Raw genomic sequence first — 21559 nt, 5'->3', positions numbered from 1 at the left:
TTATTATGTGCACATATATATATATATATATATATATATATATATATATATATATATATATATAAAACCTTAGGGAAACAAATGTTTATAAACTCAAATTTAGCATAGTAATACATGATACCATCTAATATTTAGTTAAAAATATATTTTCTTACTTCAGGTTGCAAGTGGTTTCTACGAAGGTTGGTGGCATCCCAGAAGTTTTGCCGGAAGATCTCTTCATTTTGTGTGAACCAAGTGTCCAAGGTGAGAATCAAAACAGTATAGATTCATATTTAATTCATATTTAAGTTTTATGTGTGAAAAGGTTATAGTCAGCTGATGTACTTTCTTAACTTCTGGTGTAGTACTACCGGAAGTGGTGACAAAGCAAATCGTGTTTTTTTTCTCTCATGCCTATATCTCCTCTTTGCATGTACTTTTTTATTACGTTTTTCTGATTTTTCTTTTTTCATTTAATAATCATTGAAAAGTTTTTTCAGTCTTATTTTAATTAAGAATTATTGAAATTTTTTTTTTTTTTAAGAATTATTGAAAATATTTTTTGCGCATTTTTTTTTTTTTTGAATTATTGAAAACGCTTAAAAACTTTTTTTTGAGTAATGAACTATTTAATAAAGACTAATTGTGTTATTTTATCTGAATAATTTTGTTAATTCTTATTGTTAAACTTTTCAATAATGTCCTTTTCTTATATTTTATTTCAATAAACTATTTCACAATAGAAATACTGAAGATCAATAACAGTAAAGGAACTAATTTGCTTTCTCATCGCTTCTGGTAGTGCTATGCCAGAAGTTAGGAAGTATGTTAGCTGTTTATCACCTGTAAAAACATTATTTTTAAATTTTGGTGGCATAAGCCTAAGTGTGAATAGTGGTTATCATTGTATTACAATTGATCACAAATGCATAGTCTTTTCAATTTCAAAAGAAATTTTTTAAAAATTAAACAAATTAAGAAACTAGGTTTTTAAAGGTGTTCTAATAATGAATGTGAGCACTACAGAATTTTGTTGAACTCTAAAACTTTCTTTATATGGAGTTGTAGTCATGTGTTCAGAATGGTCTGTATCTGAAATAATATGCAGTGTGCGGATGTGATTTGACTTCATTGTTCCAAATGACAATGGCATATTAGCAACAAATTAATAGAACAAGAGGGAAATGCTATTATGAGAGATTGCTGGATATTGAGTTTTCATAGAAGCAAGAAAATATGGAAGTTGCAAAAAGCAGTATCTTGTCCAGCTTTTAGAATTGATATGGAAACTGAGTAAAATGAAATCTTATACTCTCAGACATTGTTGAAAAATGTTGAGGTCTGCAGAGGAAATAGGTATCGAGATGATCACAGACTTAACAAATCAGACAATAAAAGAGCTTATCTTGAAAGTCTAGGACATTAATATAGCTGTGAATTGTTACAAAAGTAAAAAGAAGCACTAACTAGGAATAATTACAGAGGCTTCAAGTTGATGGATCACATTTTGAAAGCGATCCATAGCATAATTGAGTATCAAATAAGTCAGATAAGCGTAGATAAAATACTGTTTGCTTTTCTGCAAAGTAATGACTTTCAAAGTTATATTTATCCTTGATGAGTTCAGAGAAAGAGAGATGTGTGCAGAACAGAAGATTTCAATGATATGGTCGGTGATGTTGAAAAAATTAGAGTTCTTAGGTTAGATGTAGAACATTTGAGATAGCAGTCATATGGGAGGAAGTGATAAGGATGGAGAGAAAGAAATAAAGACCTGGCTAAAGGTTAGTATGGAGGTTAATTTCTAAAACTCGTCCAATACATGCGAACTTATAAAACAGATATTAAATCAAATATGATGATGTTATCGTACGAATGAGTGTATGGTAGCAAAAAGAACAGACAAAGGAATTTAAAGTTTAACTTTTACTCTCAATAGGTTTAGTAAGGTTAGTTGTCCTTCCCATTAACCAATTTGCTGTGCTGCTGATTGTTGAATCAAGAATGCTAGTTAGTTTAAAAAAGATAGTAGTCCTTCCCTTTAACCTGTTTGCCCTGCCAGTGACTGTTGAATTGATAGTGCTGGTCAGTTTCAAGAAGATAGTAGTCCTTCCCATTAACCGGCCCTGTCGGTGGGGCATTAGAATACACCGACTGCCCCCCTGCAGAGGGTAAAAGTCCCTCAATGGGGGTCCTGGATATGACCTTAAACTATATCCAGTGGTGAGGCCCTAGCTTGCGGGCTTTGGAGAGTGTGGAGCCACCCTTTAATTACCATTGCTCCCAGGTCCACTCTGAGCTGGAGTGGTAGTACCTGTTAGGGTTCCAACTATGGGTTAAATAGAAACCAACTTGAAAACAACAAATATATTCTATTAAAATTTTTTCTTCAAAATCTTTGGATTCAGCATTAAATAACCCGAAAAGGGTTGATATGCCGTAAAACAAAAACAACCAACCAACCTTCCCATTAACCAGTTAGCTGTGTGTGATTGTTGAGTTGAGAATGTTGACGACTGACGACATTGCGAACTACACTGCTTAATGCTGCCAAACCCACTGCTGCTGCTGCTGCTGCTTGTTGCAAACGTTCTTATTTATATACGATGCATGGACGTAGTTGAAGGCATAAAGCACGCTGATGCGAATGGTGATTGTTTGATGTCATGTGTTTCTTTTTGCACATTTATTGTTCGGTGATGTGTTATCTTCGTAAAGCAGCATTCACTCATCCATTTCGGATCAATCTCAACACATTCACTTGCAGTTTCTAATTACAATTATATTTCCCAAAAATATTTTTGTGATTTCTTATCCCAGTAATAGATGTTTTGGCAGTTCATCAAAACCACAATAGCCTTCAGTCGAACATAATTATTTAAAGTTGAAAAAGTCTTCTTGAGATTTTTTTTTTTTTTTGCCAAATTAAATTATGATCTTTTATCAATAATCTGGACAAAAAAGTTTCCGACATCTTTATATCTGTTAGTTATATACAGCTGGTTATAATAACAAACTTGATTCCTTTTTCAGTGCTGTGATTACTGGCTTACTACTTTGCATGCCAATGATGCTTCAGGCCTAATTTAGTGAAATTTTATTGGATGGTTTTGGAGCTTATAAGTGACTAACAGACAAAAGTAACACATATTTAGCATGTTCCTTTTTTTTCTTCAGGATCAATTGCATAATACCGTTGTGCAATATGCAATGTGTCTATTTTTCATAATTTTTGTTTCTCTTGGTACCATTTGTCTTTATTATTCCAGCTTTGTTTCAAGGCTTGGAGAACGCCATCCATTGTTGCGAAACTGGCGAGATCCTTGATGCATTTGACACTCACAGACGGATCAAAATGATGTACAACTGGCGAAAAGTTGCCGAAAGGACAGAAAAGGTGTACAATAATGTCATGGATGTTCCTCCCAGGGATATTGGCCAGCGACTAACAAAGTAAGAAACTACCTTGTTTGTGTTTGTAGCCTCTGGGTCGAGAAAAGGTCACTGTAGTTTCACAGTATTAAGATGAGGTTCTTTGGCTCTGTGAAGTGTGATGGTATCTAAAAGTATCCGTGATGAAGTAATTTACTAAGTGCAAATTGGATGAAGTAGTTCCAATAGCGGGATTTACCAATGAATTAATTTTATCAAAAGATAAAAACTAAAAAAATGCAGCAGAAAAACTAAAGAAAAAACTAAAAAGACAATTTTTCACAATTTTTTTTTTTTTTTTTTTTTTGGTAGGCTTAATAGATAATTTTTGTTTTTTTAGTAAGTGTAATAAATAATTTTTTTATTTTTTTTTTGTAAGCTTAATAGCTGCAATAAATTAATTGCAAAATTAAAGTTGAAACAAAATGCTCGTCAGAAGAAGCAAAATGTTCCATTCATGTCAGAAGAAAAAATTAACATTGAACTGGATAGGCTTCAGAAAATAGACCTATCAAGAGTTAAATATAGCGAATAGGCACTGCTGACAGTTTATATAAGAAAAAGAATAAAGAAATTTATGTATGCACAGACTTTTCCATATGTTAGAACCAGGCATTGAAAGATCACCACATGTGGCTACTGTGAAGATTGACGGGACTTTCATAACCTACAAGAAGGGTACATTTGTAACTTCTGTGTGGGAGAATGTGGCCAATGTGAGTAGTGATCGTGCCATCATGGCTTCTGAGAAGAGCAAAAGAAATTGTGGCCTACAAGTAGGCACAGATGAGTCTTGTAATCTCTTGAAGGTCCTTTTTGCCCTCTGGTACCAGCAGTGGTGCATTCAAATATTAGAAACATTCATCAGTTCAATTCACATGTGAAGGGAAAGGAAAACATGGGGGGAAAAAGATAAAATTAAAGTTAAGGGGAAGAGGAAGAAGTAAAAAACTAGCTAGTAGGTTAGTCTGGAAGTCAATTTCTTAAAGCCATCCAAGACATGTCAGCATATAAAGTGGACGTTAAACTAAATATGATGATGATAATCTGTCAATGCTAAACATATACACAAGGAAGTTTTAGATTTACGGAGAAGATCCAGCTAGCCCAAGTATAATATGCCCTTCTCTTTCTATGAGTGAAGTAAAAAAAAGCTACTTCACTTTGAAATATTTATTTACACAAAACATAAAAATACATAATGCACAAATTAGGCAATTCGAAAGTGTGGGAATAATGGGTGTTGTTGGTCACCATTGCTCTCAAATACTTAAAATTGTCTATCCTACTCTTAAGTGGCCCTGTCGGTGGGCATTAGAATACGCCGACTGCCCCCCTGAAGAGGGTAAAAGTCCCTCAATGGGGGTCCTGGATATGACCTTAAACTATATCCAGTGGTGAAGCCCCAGCTTGTGGGCTTTGGGGAGTGTGGAGCCACCCTTTAATTACCATTGCTCCCAGGTCCACTCTGACCCGGAGTGGTAGTACCTGTTAGGGTCCCAACTATGGGTTAAATAGAAACAGACGTGAAAACAACAAATATATTCTATTAAAAAGATTTTTCTTCAAAATCTTTGGATTCGGCATTAAATAACCCGAAAAGGGTTGATATGCCGTAAAACAAAAACAACCAACTAACCTACTCTTAAGTAGAAATATCTCAGTCACCACAATACTTCATTCACGCCAGAGCCTGTCCTACTTAAGATAAACTCAAATTTGAAAAAATTTTATTGAATTATTTACAATTGTCTCAGCTTGATCAAACAGAATCAGACGCATACTTTCTGTAAAATACTTTTGTTAATTATAACAGTGTTTGTGTTGCTTATTACCGGCCTTCAAAGCTACAACACTTACTGTTAGGAGTGGGGATAGGCTTTAATCAGTAATGTGCCATTCAGAGCATTCTTACCTGCCTTAATAGACTTTGTTCTGTTTTCATAATACTATCTTCAAAAGCTAGCAACAATTTTTATGCTTTTTACATTTGAAATTTAGTTATCTTTTTGATTAGTGTCTCTACTTCCAGTTGCTCCTTTGTTTTTAATTAAATTTTTCTTTTAGCAGCTATTAAATTGTTAGGTGAAAGTATAGAATAGTTAAAAGAAACATCCCTGTCTCCATGTTAAGAATGGTTTTTCTAAATAATGTTATGATTTCAGCATTGTCCATATTCTGCATGAATTCCAATTTTCTTTTTTTTTTGTATCTTTACATTTTTTGAGAAGGGTACAAGTTTATGTGGGTACACTCTCTAGATGTTAAAATTTACAAAAATAATAATGTGCCCATTCGTAATGATCACTTCATTAGTTTAGGAAATTACTCTGCCCACACATACACACACATATATATATCTATAATATAAAGCTGAATGTGTGTGGTCACAAATAGGCTCCTATATAGTTGACTATTTTTAAAAACTGATTACATATAATGATAGAAGATGCATTGAGACACAGGAATGGGTATGTTTGATCTGGCAGAACGGTGGTTCATTAAAATTGTGGGGTCTGCGTCCACAAAGTATGGAAATAAAAAATTAAAAAAAAACGTTTACAAGTGTTTTTGATATAGATGTACATAAGAATACTTTGATAAGTATGTTTTAACTTAAATAGGGATGGTATAATAAAATTGTGGGGTCTGCGTTCGCGACTGGCCTCCATAGAATGGAAATAGGCACAAACTTTAATAAAGACTTTTCATATCTATCTGCATAAGTATACTTTGATAATTATGTTTCAGTTTGAAGAAATATGGTATAATAAAATTATGGGGTGTTCGTTCACACCTGACCTCCATAGAATGGAAATATGTCACAAAGTTTAACAAGGTTTTTTAATATAGATCCACACAATATTGTGATAAGTGTTTCAGTGTGAACAGGTATGGTATAATAAATTATGGGATTTATCTATTTTATTTTTACTTTCATCATATTTTGCTTTGGTTTTGATACTCCCAAATTCGAAGCTATCTCTTTACAACCCTTCCTTTTCATAACCTATCATACTTTCATAAATCAGAGTCCATTTTCTGTAGGCTGTTTTTGAACCCAGTCAACGACAGGTACTTTTGCTAGTATATATATATATATATATATATATATATGATTGTTGAGCTGGATTAAATCCGACGATATGAAATAAAATGGAGGTGGAAGGACCTGGATACTCAACGTTTCGCCCGATTTATGCGGGCTTCTTCAAGACAATGACCATACCTCTTGAAGAAGCCCGCATAAATTGGGCAAAACGTTGAGTATCCAGGTCCTTCCACCTCCATTTTATTTCATATATATATATATATATATATATATACACACACACACACACAGATACCTAACTTTATATTAATTTAAGTGTTTAAATTCGAAAAAAATAAAAAACATTTTTCATTATCACTCTTATATTACCATCAAAATGGGTTACTGTTAGAAAAGCCATTCTTAACATGGGGAGGGTAAAGCAGAAGTGAAGTAGAGGCACTGATTATAAAGATAAACCGAAATCTATTTCTGGCAATTTTGTGTTGATTCTATTGTTTGTATGATTAATATCCTTACATGAGCGATTTATTTAATGTACGAGTTTTATTTTTCATTTTGTGTAATTCTTTGTTTATATTCAACTTTGCCGACTAAATAAATTGCTTGTTTAACAATATTACCCGGGCAAACAATAGCATCAACAAAAAGGCAGCTTAATCTATATCTATCTATCTATATCTGGTCTAGCCGCACTGATGAGCTGTGAAACAGTACTGTATGTGGATGGCTATAATGCTCCCTATCTTAGGTTGAGCATTTGGGAAGTGATATACAAATTACCATTAGCGTATGAAGTGATGCTCTTTGTCTAAACAAATTGAACTTAGGTATTTGAACAATCTCAAAACATTGTTAATTCACTGCCCGCATAGTATCAGCCATATAGCGCAATGGTTAGAAGCTCTGACTGTCGTTTAGGCGATTGGGTTTCAATCCTGGCTTGAGGTAGTTGCTTGTCTAGCCGCACTGTGAGCTGTGAAACAGTACTGTATGTGGATGACTATAATGCTTCCTATCTTAAGTTGAGCATTTGGGAAGTGATATACAAATTACCATTAGCATATGAAGCGATGCTTTTTGTCCAAACACGTAAGCTCAATTTGTTTACACAATATCAAAACATTGTTAATTCACTACCTGCATAGCAGTAGCCATATAGTGCAACAGTTAGAAGCTCCGACTGTCATTTGGGCGATTGGGTTTTGATTCTGGCTTGAGGTAGTTGCTTGTCTAGCCACACTAATGAGCTGTGAAACAGCGAAACAGTACTGTATGTGGATGACTATCTCTCTCTCTCTCTCTCATATATATATAAGAACCCTGAGGCAAATAGGAACACAGATCATTGAATCCTGTGATTACAAAATATTTTAGAAGGTAATATTTTTATATAAGACAATCCCAGCCAAAAAGGAAATAGCTCAATATACTTGATAGAGCAAATGAAATTTAGAGATTTAAAAAAGATATTTTTTTTTTTTATATTGAGCTATTCCCTTTTTGGCTGGGATTGTCTTATATAAAAATATATTATATATATATATATATATATATATATATATATATATATATATATATATATATACACACACACACACACACACAATGAGATGCAGTGTTTAGGTGACCTTGTCTGTGAGGAACGATCGCTACAAAACTTCTCTGTCAATTTTTGGTCTACGGACTTGAAATTTAATATATAGGGAATTCAGACCTGTTGAACAAATTCAAATTGGTCTTTAGCTGGTAAAAATAGCTACTAAAGAGTTAAAAATTGATAAAATTGGAACTTGGCAAGCATAAATCAACTTTTAGTGGTCCTTTATGCATGTGCAAATATACATGTATGCATTAAAGTCAGTTAATTTTTTAAGTTTTGATATCCATCTGTTGTTAGCTCAGATGGTAACAAACAATGCTGGAGTGCTAAATGTTTTGGTTTCGATTCTAGCTAATGACATAATGTTATTTTTTTTAACTTTGAAATCATTACTATATATATATATTAGGTATAATATAATAATCAACAGAAAATTGGCTCTGTAATGATAAATATGAAATTTGCATAAATTAAAATATCATATTTAAATATATTTTATGACCAGGCAATGCCAGGAAGCATGCTAGTACAATATAATGTTAGTATAAATAAAACAAAATTTATCAAAAGGCAAATTCCATGTCAAATTTATGATTGCGCGATTCCATCCATGCAAAAATGTTGTGCTTCGACACATCATCATCCGATTTTTATTTTTTTCACTCACTTCAATTGTTTTTAGGATCATTTACTTCCTCCATTTTTATTGACATGTCTCCATTAAGCTACATGTTTATTTTTCTTTCACTCAGGTTTTATCAAACGGGCCCTCTTGTTGGGAAATTGCTTATAATTGTGGCTGTGATCAATATCATGTACTTGGCTTTACTCCAATGGGTTTGGCCTAAGGAAGTAAGTAAAATCGGCACCATTTTTTCTTTTTTTTCTTTTTTTACCTTTTCAGTGGATAATCTTTTATAATTTTTATCTTTCATTTAAAAATGTTGAAATCATTTTCTATCACAAAACAATGAGATTAGTTAACTAAGTTCAAATTCATTCAGATCTAGTATGTTCACTTATAAGCATATCATATTGGGGAAAGGTAGGAGCCCAGGAGTGTGTGCATATTTTATTTTTCTATTATTAGGTCACTACTTATCAAGATAAAAAATTGCAAGACACACTCATAAAACTGATATATTCTTTTTAAGCGTTGCTTTGGGCAAAATATGATGTTTTGTAATATTTGCACTCTGTTATGAGAATTTAAGGGACCTTTTGAAAAAGGAAGTAATTATTATTCACTAGGAGTTTTCATACAGGTCAATATCAAAGATTTCTATTTGAGAACAATTTATGGTGTTCCCTGGAGTCTGAGTGACAAGTCTTCACAGATTTTCAGTGCTCCCTACCTCTTTATATATATATAAAACAGCTAAATACAGACCAAAAAGCATAATGAATTTAAAAAATGAAAATAAAAGGTTAGCTAGCCAGGTTTCGTTCCTCACTTATCAAAGCTAAATCGAGGAAAATACGATTTAAAAAAAATAAAGTCATGAATATGGCGGGGTTGAAAATTTTAGAGACTCTTTTTATTAAGTCTTTGAGACCTTCTCTTTGCAAGCAAAAAGAAAATCTTCTTGGACTTAATTTAGTCTCTATGTAATTTTTCCCCCATTTCTGTTTTTTTTTTTTTTTGTTTTTTTCCTACCCCGCCATATTCATGACTTTCTTTTTTTGTTTGTTTTAAATCGTATTTTCCTCGATTTAGCTTTGATAAGTGAGGAACGAAACCTGGTTAGCTAACCTTTATTTTCATTTTTTATTTTAAATTCATTATGCTTTTTGGTCTGTATTTAGCTGTTATAAAATTCTGTACCCCCCCCCCCGGAAAATTTTTAAATATATATATATATATTTTTATTGCATTTTCACTCCAAACAAGGCACAGTGCCACTTTAATCTAGGGGGCTACTATCTGAGACATAAGTTGCAGGGATACTATGTTGGGAGCTAAACAGCAAGATGTCTGTTTACATTACACTTGAACTTCTGCATGTCAGTACAGATGGGGAAACAGGAACCCAGAAGGGAATTCCAAAGTCTAGCAATCTTAAGGAAAAACCTATTAGAGTAGAAGGCTTTCTTACATTTAGGGATTTCTACTGTGTAGGGGTGGAATTTTGCTGCTTGTTGGGCTTGTCAAGCTATTTACGTTGAGGTGGTACTAGGGCTTGTAGGTCATCGGAGCATCTACCATAAAAGTACTTGTAAAACAGGCAGAGGGATGCAATATTTCGTCAATGGGACAGCAGTTGATGCCTAGCTGATAACCTATTAGGTTAGCGACTTTTTTGAATCCTGTTTAAAAGGGAGAGACTAGTAGCTGATGCACCAGCCCAAATGTGGCAACAATACTCCATAGATGGGCAAATGGTGGACTTGTAAAGGTACAGGATACTCTCAGGTGTAAATAGCTTTCTAGCATGGTAAAGAGAGCCCACCTTCTTTGCAGTGGTCTTGGCAATACACTCAATGTATCTGTTCCAACTCATGTTTCCCGTGAACGTTAAGCCAAGAAGTTTTAATGAAGTACTTTCAGGTAATGTATCATTAGCCATAGCTATTAGTGGTTGAGAAGGTTTCTTGTAGTTATTAAAGTAAAAGAGCTTAGTCTTGGCAGCATTGAATGTGACCATCCATTTTTGTCCCCATTTCACTACAGACCAGAATTATTTCTCGAGAGTTTCTGCCATTGCCTTTAATGTGTGTTCATTCATTTTCCTTTCATGTTTGACATAAAGCCTGGAGTCGTCAGCAAATATACCAATCTCAGAGATAATTTTATCAAGGAGCTCATTTATGAATATCAGGAGTAATAAAGGTCCAAGGATCGACCCCTATGGTACACCCGCATTTATATCATATTGTAATGGGATTACTGGACGAATACGTAACATAATCAAATCCGTCTTAAATAAGAGAAGAATCCAAATTGTTCTGAATGGTTGTATGTCAAAACAATATGATATAAATACAGGTGTACCTCAGAGGTCGACCCTTCCATTCATAGTCTTAATCCCCTGGAGGAGCATAGGTCATCTACAACTTTGTAGATGCTTTTGTAGTTAGGGGTTCTTTTTCGGGGTGAGGATGCTGGCCCCACACCCAACCTTCCCAGAAGTTACATACAGCGCCTAGCCTTCCCAAATGGTTACCCATCTGGTACTGGCCAGGCTCAATGTTGCTTAACTTCGGCAATTTAGCGAGAATCGGTGTATCAACATGGTTGTGCTGTACTAGGTTGATCTTTGGACCTTTATTATTCCTGATATTCATAAATGACCTCCCTGATAAAATAGTCTTTGAGATATCATGCAGCAGAGTCCCACCTCTTCACTGTTAAGGTCTTTAGTTTCCAAAACGAATTTAATAGTTTCTTCCTTCAGACTGCTAGACTGAAATTTCCTTCATTTTCTTGACTGTATTAACCTGCAGACGTTTAAATGTAATATAAGCAGACATCTCGCTGCCCAACTCCCCACAGTCCTCTGTTAGACACGATCGCAAATAGTAGCCCCTTAGATTCAAATGGCAATATGTCTTATTTGGGAGTTAAAAAGAGTAAAGAAAATATCAGAACTCCACACAGCCTTCTATTTTATGTCAAACTTTTCTGGAGAGGGAGAGTGTCCTCCCCGAAATCCCCTAATAAAGTTTTACATAAGCATCTCTTATATATGAAATACAAATATTTTTAATGTTCTTTTGAAAATTGTCACTTTCATTTATGCTATCGGAATGACAAAAAAGTTCTTTTGAAATTGTAAATTCAAATGAACAAATCTCGGCTCAAACAAAAATGTATTGGTCGAAATAAGCACCATCAGAATCAACACACTTTTGCCAACGCAAAACAGGTGTATTCATGCCAGCAATGTAAGAATCTTGTGTGCTGATGGCTAAGGTTTTTTAACCATTTCTCACACAGAAATTTGTTGAGATGCTTGAAAACGTGATAGTCGGTAGGTGAGAGATCTGGAGAGTATGGCGGATGAAGCAGAGTTTTGTAGCTCAATTTATTCAGGGTCGTGCGGTTGGATATTGTCGTGAAGGAGAATTGGGCTGTTTCTGTTGACTAATGCTGGGTGTTGTTGTCGAAGTTTCTGATGTATTTCATCCATTTGTTGGCAGTACTTATTTGCCATAATGGTTTCGCCTGCATTAAAAAAAATGTAATGGATAAGACCAGTTGCAGACCACCAAACAGTGAGCATGACCTTCTTTTGGTGCAACTCTGGTTTCAGAAAGTGTATGGAGCTTTGTAGGCATCTAACCTCTGAGCTGAGCATCGCTGGTTGTCGTAAAGAACCCATTTTTCATCGCAGGTCACAACCCGGTTGAGAAATGGGTTGTTCTTGTTGTGTAAAAAAAAGGATGATGATATTTCTTTTGGTTGTTTTTCAATTCATGAGGCTGGTGCTACCAGATCAGGCTGTCTATTGGCTTCCTGAGATGAAATGCACCTACATCAATTTTCTGTTTTTGTTTTTATTCTCTTTTGTAAAACTTAATTATGTTTTGCAAAACAAAAACAAAAACAACAACCCCCTTCCCCTCTCCTTTCCTTTTCCTTCCCTACTTACCAACCCAGTCGCCCCCACCCCTTTTTTTTTGCCCTGTTGGTAGGGCACTAGAATAAGCCGACTGCCCCCCTGCAGAGGGTAAAAATCCCTCAATGGGGCAACCAGTTAGCCGTGGGTTGCTACCTGCAATGCCTTAGGACGTGATCTTGGTGATTAAGTTAACCTAGACCTGGGTGCATAAAAGTCTAGGACTGCAACACATTACTTCGGCCCTTACTTCGGCTAGACGGGAGGTCGGAGAGGCCCGATCCAACCAATCGGCCAGTCACGCCAAGCCCTAACATTAACACCCAAAGTACCAACTACCACGACAAAGAACGAAACTTAAAAGTACTCCCACCTTGTTTTTTTAATTTTTTTTTTTTTTTCTTCCCCCTCTACAAAAATTAGGCAAACCAAATAAGTGCTAGAAGGTGGTGGCAAGGATCAATCAATTGGAAAAAGCAGAACTCAACACTCCATCTGAGCAAATGTATTTTTGAGGACATATTGAACAGAAAATATAGTGCTTGAGAACTCCTTACCAAAAGAGTATATCCTCCACATAGCCCCGACATGATCAAGGCGAATGGGTTTCCCCCCTTACTATGCCCCAATTTTGGACTCCGAGGTGGGTAGGGAGCGTGGTTGATGAAAAATAAATCCCAAAATCCATGGCTGATAAAAACAAATGCGTCCCCCTCAAAACCCTTAAAAGAAACCATTCCTCCGACTCTGACCTCTCAAGCTCAGATGAGGAACAAAAATTCAAAACTAGAAAAACCGTTCCAACTATAGACGAAGGAAACTTCCCACGATTCTTGGTTATTGAATTAATCGAAAATAAAAAAATTGGAAATTTATCACCTTTCCCAATAGAAAAAACATTATCCACAAAAAGTAAACCAAAAATGATCAAAAAAACAAAAGATGGAAATCTACTAGTTGAGAGAACTAATCTTAGAGATGCTCAATCTCTACTCAAAATGAAGAACTTCCATGAGTACAAGTGCAAAGTCTTTCCCCATAAAACACTAAACACTTCGAAAGGAGTAATTCAAAGTTATGAACTATCACTGGCAACTAAAGAAGAAATAAAAACCGAATTAGAAAAACAAGGAGTAATCAACCACATCCGCATAAACATAAAAAGAAACAATAAAATAATAACCACCAACACATACATACTAACGTTTAACAAATCAACAATACCTAAGGAAATAAAAATTGGCTACTTAAATGTAAAAGTAGACCAATATATCCCAGCTCCATTAAGATGTTTTCATTGCCAAAAATATGGACATCATAAAGAAGCCTGTAAAGGAATAAAAATATGTGGAAAATGTGGCAACAAAGAGTTTGACCACACCGAAGAAAAATGCATAAATGAAGTGAAATGCGCAAACTGCAAAGAAGATCACCCGGTCTTTTCTAAAATATGCAAAACATATAAAAAAGAAAGAGAAATTATAGAAGTAAAGTACAAGAAAAACACAACCTTTCCAGAAGCCAGAAAAATAGTTGAGACGTACATGAAAGACAACACATATGCTGAGACAACAAAAAAGACAACTAAACCATGCCAACATAATGAAATACGTGATCAATATAGGGAACTGATTAACAAACTGATTACATTAAATATTATAGAATGGCCAGAATTTCAAAATAGCCTAAAAGAAAAATACTCAAATCTGGGAAACAAAATAGAAATAACAAATCCAAACAAAGAAAATAATATTCCATCCACAACAGAACCATTAAAAAAATTATCACAGAAACCAACAAAACAACCACCAGAAATTAATAAAAACATAAGTAATGATAAAACATCAAATAAAGAACGTTCCAGAAAAAAAGAAAACCAAACAATAGACACTCAAAATAGATTCCAAATTCTAGAAAAAATGGAAACCGAAAACACCCTGGAAAAAAAAAAGAAACCAAACACAAGTAATCAAGAGGGAAAAAAATGAACAAGAAGCCAAAACGGCAACATCTCAAGCAAGATCCAGATCGACGTCCAGATCCAAACAAAAAAAAAGAAAAAACCCAGCAAAACACTTCACCAAAGACACAAACTCCAACAAAAGATAAACCCTCTACTTCTAAAGAGATGGAAATAGAGGAAAACTAAACAGCTTCATGGATAGAAATAAAACACAACAAATTATCCAATGGAATTGTCGTGGAATAAGATCTAACTATAATGAACTTCTTATACTTATCTCACTCTTCAACCCAGCCATTGTTTACTTACAAGAAACCTTCCTAAAAAACAATAACCATTTCAAAACACCAAACTATGAACAATACAACTATTTCCATAACACAGGCCTTCGTGCTAATGGAGGCACCTCAATTCTTGTAAGGAATAACATACCTCAAAGCAATTTCTCGGTCAAAACAAATCTCCAAGCAATTACAACTCAAGTCACATTACACAAAACAATCACAATCTGCTCAATATACCTCCCTCCTCATGAACCAATAAATGAAAATGAACTAGAAAATTTAATAAAACAACTACCTTCACCATTCATTCTTCTAGGGGACTTTAATTGCCACAGTACATTATGGGGATGTAAAATCACAAACTCAAAAGGAAACAAAATTGAACAATTAATTAACAAAAATAACTTATGCCTTCTCAATCAAAAAAATCCCACATACTTAAATCCAACAAACGGATCAACTAGTGCCATTGATCTTACCATGTGTGATCCATCAAGCTTCTTGGATTATACATTGAGCACTTACGAAGAACTCTGTGGAAGTGATCACTTCCCTATTATAATCAATTACAGTAACTCCATCCAAAACCACATACCCAGGTGGAACACAAACAAAGCCAACTGGGCCGAATTTAAAAAACTTTGTTCACTAAAATTAATAGAACATCAAATCCAAACAATAGAAGAATTCACGGAAGTACTCATAACAATAGCCAAAAAATGCATACCCAAAAATTCTCCTCCTGGAAAAAAAAACAAACCATGGTTCAATCCAGAATGTAAAATGGCCATTAGACAGAGAAAGGCAGCCTTAAGAAAATTTAAAAAATAACCCACAATCAACAACTTAATACAAGCACCAAAGAGCTAAAACTCGAAAAACAATTAAAGAATGCAAAAGATCCTGCTAGAAACAATTTGTCAACAAAATCAACATCACCACTAAACCCAAAACCGTCTGGGAAATAATTAGGAAAATAACTGGAAAATATAATCCGAATCCAATCAAACACCTTCTTACAAATAAACAGAAAATAACTGATAAAAAAGATATTGCTAACACACTAGTTAAAACCTTTGCCAGAAACTCATCATCAAAACACTACAAGAGACAATTCCAAATACTTAAGAAACATGAAGAAAAGTACAAAATAAACTTTAACTCCAAAAACCAAGAGCCTTACAATGAAATCTTCTCCCTCAATGAAGTAGAAACCGCCATAGAAAAATCCCATAACTCAGCTGTAGGACCAGATGAAGTGCACTACAGCTTCCTTAAAGAAATTTCACCAGAATCATTAAAACTCCTTCCTAAAATTTATAATAAAATATGGGAAACAAAAGATTTCCCAACTTCATAGAAAAATGCAACAATACCAATACCCAAACTGGGAAAAGATACATCAAACCCAAAAAACTACAGACCAATAGCTCTCACAAGCTGCCTAAGCAAAACGTTCGAAAGAATGATTAACTACTGTCTTATATGGTATCTAGATGACAACAAAATAATTTCTGAAGTCCAGTGTGGATACCAAAAAAATCGAGGATGTATAGACCACATCACTAACCTCAAAAATTATATCAGAGAAGCTTTTATCAATAAGGAACACGTAACATCTGTTTTTTCGATCTTGAGAAAGCATATGAAACTACCTGGAAACACGGTATCATAAAAGATCTCCACAACATCGGACTAAGAGGCAGATTACCTGAATTCATAAAAAACTTCCTAACAGACAGATCTTTCCAAGTTCGCATAGACTCAACTTTATCAGACCCACAAAATCAAGAAGAAGGAATGGCCCAAGGAAGCATATTATCGACAACTATCTTTAACATGAAAATCAATAACATTATAAAAGAACTCTCTCCTGATATACATAGCTCCTTGTATGTAGATGACTGCTCAATCAGCTACAGATCTAAATACACTCACACTATTGAAAGAAAACTACAACATAATATAAATAAAATTAATAAATGGGCAACGAAAAATGGTTTCAAATTCTCCAAAACTAAAACAAAATGCATCCATTTCTGTAACCAACGCAAACTCCACCCTGACCCAACCTTACAGATTGAAGGCGAAAAAATTCCATTCATAAATGAACACAAGCACCTGGGAATCATTTTTGACAAAAAACTAAATTTCATTCCACACATCAATCACATCAAAACCAAATGTAATAAAGCATTACAACTCCTACGAGTCATCGCCCATACAGATTGGGGAGCTGACAAGAACACACTACTCAAACTATATAGAGCATTAATTAGATCAAAAATAGATTATGGTAGCTTCATATATCAATTCACCAAAAAGTCATATCTAAAAACCCTCAACACAATATGCCACTCCAGACTAAGACTAGCACTAGGAGCATTTCCAACCACCCCTGTAGAAAGCCTGTATGCAGAAGCACATGAAACTCCTCCAATGCTCAGAAATCAAAACCTTGGTCTAAAATACTACACAAAACGTACAGCCAACCCCACAAACCCAGCACACAATAGCACTTTAAATCCAAACCGTAAACACCTTTTCAACCAAAAAGAAAACATAATCAACATAAACTTAGAATAAAATCGATTTCCAAAGAAGCAAGTCTACCGATAACTAAAATTCACGAAACTGTCCTACTCAAAACCCCTCCCTAGAAAATCATATCTCCTAACATCGACCTAAGTTTAAGTAAATACGAAAAGAAGCATACTCATCCAATAACTTATCATGATGATCTCGATAAAATCAAAGAAAAGTATCCAGACCACGCACACATCTATACGGATGGGTCTAAACAAAATAATGCAACAGCCTGTGCAGCAATATTCAATAAATCAATCAAAATCCAATCAAACCTCACAAAAGAAACCTCAATCTTCAGTGCTGAAATACATGCTCTAATCCTAGCTCTCAAACTCACCTCCAATAACAAAAAAACAAATTTATAATCCTTTCAGGCTCCCAATCTACTTTAAAGGCGATTAAAAATAAAAAGATGGACAACCCCCTAATCGCAAAATTACTCCAAAAATTAACTGAACTAAACAGTAAAAAAAGAAATCATTTTCTGCTGGATACCAAGCCATTCCAGTATTAAAGGTAACGAATTAGCAGACTCAGCAGCAAAAAACGCCTTAAATCTCCCAATTGATGCAAATTTTAAAATTCCATACATAGATCTAAAAAGAAGTATCAATGCATATACAATAGAGAAATGGTAAACCTACTGGAATGAACACCCTAACAACAAACTTCACGAAATCATGCCAAAAATAAAAAAAACAAGAACAAAATACGAAATTAAACAGAAAAGAAGAAGTCAAACTAACAAGAATAAAAATAGGCCATACTCACTTAACCCACTCATATCTCCTAAAAAAAGAAAACCAACCCATCTGTATACCTTGTCAAACACCACTCACAATCAAACACATATTAATTGAATGTACTGATTTTGTAACAGTAAATCGATTCTACAAAGAAAGCAATATTAAAGAGTTATTTGATAAAAACAATCCCCACACCAAACTCTCATATCTTAAAAAAATTGGCCTTTATAAAAAATTTAAAAAGAACTCTTTATACAACTGTCCTGGATATGACCTAAAACTATATCCGATGGTGAGGCCCCAGCTTGCGGGCTTTGGGGAGTGTGGAGCAACCCTTTAATTGCCATTGCTCCCAGGTCCACTCTGACCCAGAGTGGTAGTGCCTGTTAGGGTCCCAACTATTGGTTAAATAGAATCTGACTTAAAAAAAGAATATATTCCATTAAAAATCGTTCCTCAAAATAACTAGATTCAGCATTAAATAACCTGAAAAAGGTTGATATGCCGTAAAACAAAAACAACCAACCAACACCCAATTCATGAGGCACTCATTTATCAAGTCTTTTTGTCTTTCAAATCTCTTTGTTGTATACTTTACATCTAATTCAGAAGCAAATTCTTGAACAATTGTGCATGGATTTGGCTTTGACTAAGGCTCTTAATTGATCGTTAACATCTGATGGCCAACCATGCTCATCATCTTCAAGACTCTCGTCACCACCACAAAATTTCTTAAACCACCATTGTGCTGTGCCTTCAGTAGTGGTTTCTGGAAACGCTTCATTGATGTCACAAGCTGTTTCAGCAGTTTTTCAGCCTAGCTTGAACTGAAATAAGAAAATTGTGCAAATTTGCTTTTTTCATCTTGTATCCAGTGTTCTGTCAAGAAGACAATTGTTTTAAAATGATTGTAATTTAAACGATTGGATAAAACAAAAAACGCTCTTTAAACTGATATATAAAGTAAAGGTATTATAACGAAAATTTATTTGAAAATACATCATTTGAAATTAAAATTATAAATTCTGCAAGAACTTTTTTATCCACCTTATATAATTTTTTTTTTTTTTTCCCAGAAAATCGAACGAGTACCAGAATTTGTTCCAAGACCATTACCAAATCGATGTTCTGTTTCCTCTGGTGCTGTTTCTGTGCAAACATTAAAGCTTAGCACTTGAGGAACTGCAAGGGTGACAAACAAGTTGTTAACGTCAGTCATTTGAACGCCAAATCAAAATGAAAAAAATGTATGGAAAAATTAAATGGTCATGACACTAGAAAGATTAATTGGATTGTGGAATTGGAGTCGGCGAACATGTATTGCTTTATTAGTCGGTTACAATTGGCTAACTGCATCTCCAACTTTAAAAAAAAGGTTTAAGTGTAGATTTATTTAACAGTGTAAAAAGTGGAAGTATATAATTGACTGGCACAGCTTAATAGGTTCTATTCATGCCAGTCGAGGGTACATCCTCAACTTGTCTAACAGTCTTGGCCATTTTTCAATAGGAAATGACCATGGACCTGTCAGACTGAAGGTCTTCCCTCCCAGGTCATTGCCTTCTGTTTTTTGGTTAAGTAAGTTTATTTACTGCCTGAGACATCCTTACTGGGCAATCCAGACAGGGCAATCCAGACAATTATTTTTTAAAAAAGTCGGTGCTGCTCTTTTAGGGGTGCTGGCTTGATTCTTCCCACCTTGTGTCACATCTTTTTGCAGTGGGAAGGAAGTAAATATCTGCATAGTCTTTCTGTTTTGAAACATTTTGTGGTTTTTATTTCAGAATTTTTGTAGCTTCAAAAGCTTGAAAATAAAAATAGATGAATGCGTTAGGCCAAAAACTTCAATATACTGCAACTTATTTTGAAATAAAGAAACATTTTGAACAGTTTCAGTGAGTTAAAAATATACAGATTGATCAAAAATTTGATTTTAATGCCTTTGGTGATAGTCATTAATTTGTTTGTTTTTTTTCAATTTTTGAATTGTTAAAAATACTAAGATGATAAAAATCAAGTGGCCACATTGAGTTTTTTTCTACAAGACTTTAAGGCTATGAAACAAATTCTGAAATAAAAAAAAACATCTACAAAAGTTACAAAAATGAAAAAATATGCAGGTCGATAGAAAAGTAACTTTTATCAAGCAAAAGAAAATTCATTTGATGTGTATTTAGTCCCCACTTTTTACAACACATTTACCAAAAAGTAATTCATAATTTAAAAAAAAAAAAGCACAAAAAATGACCACGACTAATAACAATACATATTTTTTGCTTTTGACATTTTTCATCATCTGCTCCTTTTTTTTTAATGAAATTCTACATATTTTATTAATTTAATTTTTTTTTAACATAAAATTCCCAGGGACTTACAAACAGGTTTCTTTTTAAAATAAAAAAGCTATTTAAAAATTTCACCAGTCTCACTTTAACTTTGGAGCTAATGACTCCACGGCCCAGTTTTGATTACTCGCAAATATTGTGTATAACTTAAGTAATTATTAATATTTTATTTTTAATTATTAAAAAAGTACTTGTATATTCATTATTAAAATATTTACCTACTCAAAAATTGAAGTTTTTTTGGGTTTTTTTTTTTACATAGGCATCACCGCTCATCAAGGCCAAGAGGCCACGGATTAAAGAGTGTACAGTAGTCAATTGGACAATATATTAATCGTTAGTAATGGAAATTCGGTAAATTTGTTAACTTTAGTGGAACGGCTCATCAAGAACTTGTTTACGTTGGACTTGAAGACAACCACATTGTAGTCAGCTGGAAAGCTAAAAAATGGAAGACAGTTTCACAGGCGTGCAGTTCTAAGAAAAAAAGCTTTGTTCATGGAATCTACGTCTAGGTTTAGGCACAGATAAAGAGTATTAATAGTGTTTTCAGCTAGACAGGTATTTCTTGTGAAAGTTTGGCGAGGGGGACCATAGATTGGAGCTCAGTCAAGCACTTGCCATGAAAATAACGATAAAGCAGAGACAAACTCGCAACATCTCTTCTGTGTGAAAGAGGTTGCAGGGAAGAGAAAAAGACATCTTCTACGAGGCTACAAAGTCTGTTTTGAACTCTATCAAGGCAGGATAAATCCTTTCTAGCAGCTGTTACCCAGATGTGGTAACAGTACTCCTTGGATGTACCTGGCTCTTATATAGATAGAGAATTGCATCAGAAGTGAAATATTTATTGGATCGGTAGAAGGATCCCACCATTTTTCCAGCAGCCTTGGCAACGGATTGGATGTATGTGTTCCATTTCAGATCAGGAGTAAAGGTCAAGTCCAGAAGCTTGTCAAAACATGAGGCCTCCCCAAGATACTCTATGGCTGACTGGGATAGCT

At 34.3% G+C, this 21559-nt stretch overlaps 1 protein-coding gene across 1 annotated transcript in view; it reads left to right on the top strand.

The window, feature by feature from the left end:
* The window catches only part of LOC145255697 (phosphatidylinositol N-acetylglucosaminyltransferase subunit A-like), a 75835-nt gene extending 55208 nt beyond the window's left edge, over positions 1 to 20627 (top strand). The window contains exons 9-12 of the mRNA XM_080114273.1: positions 161 to 246; positions 3252 to 3435; positions 8822 to 8921; positions 19287 to 20627. Of these exons, the coding sequence (XP_079970399.1) occupies positions 161 to 246; positions 3252 to 3435; positions 8822 to 8921; positions 19287 to 19388 (472 nt within the window). The 3' untranslated portion in view covers positions 19389 to 20627. The remainder of the gene's footprint in view (positions 1 to 160; positions 247 to 3251; positions 3436 to 8821; positions 8922 to 19286) is intronic.
* The last annotated feature ends 932 nt before the right edge of the window (positions 20628 to 21559 follow it).

Source organism: Euprymna scolopes, chromosome 31 (assembly GCF_053919585.1).
Source record: "Euprymna scolopes isolate OS-2025 chromosome 31, ASM5391958v1, whole genome shotgun sequence".
Taxonomy (NCBI): Eukaryota; Metazoa; Mollusca; class Cephalopoda; order Sepiida; family Sepiolidae; genus Euprymna; species Euprymna scolopes.
Note: the sequence above shows the minus strand (reverse complement) of the source record. Positions and strands in the feature narration are given on the sequence as shown.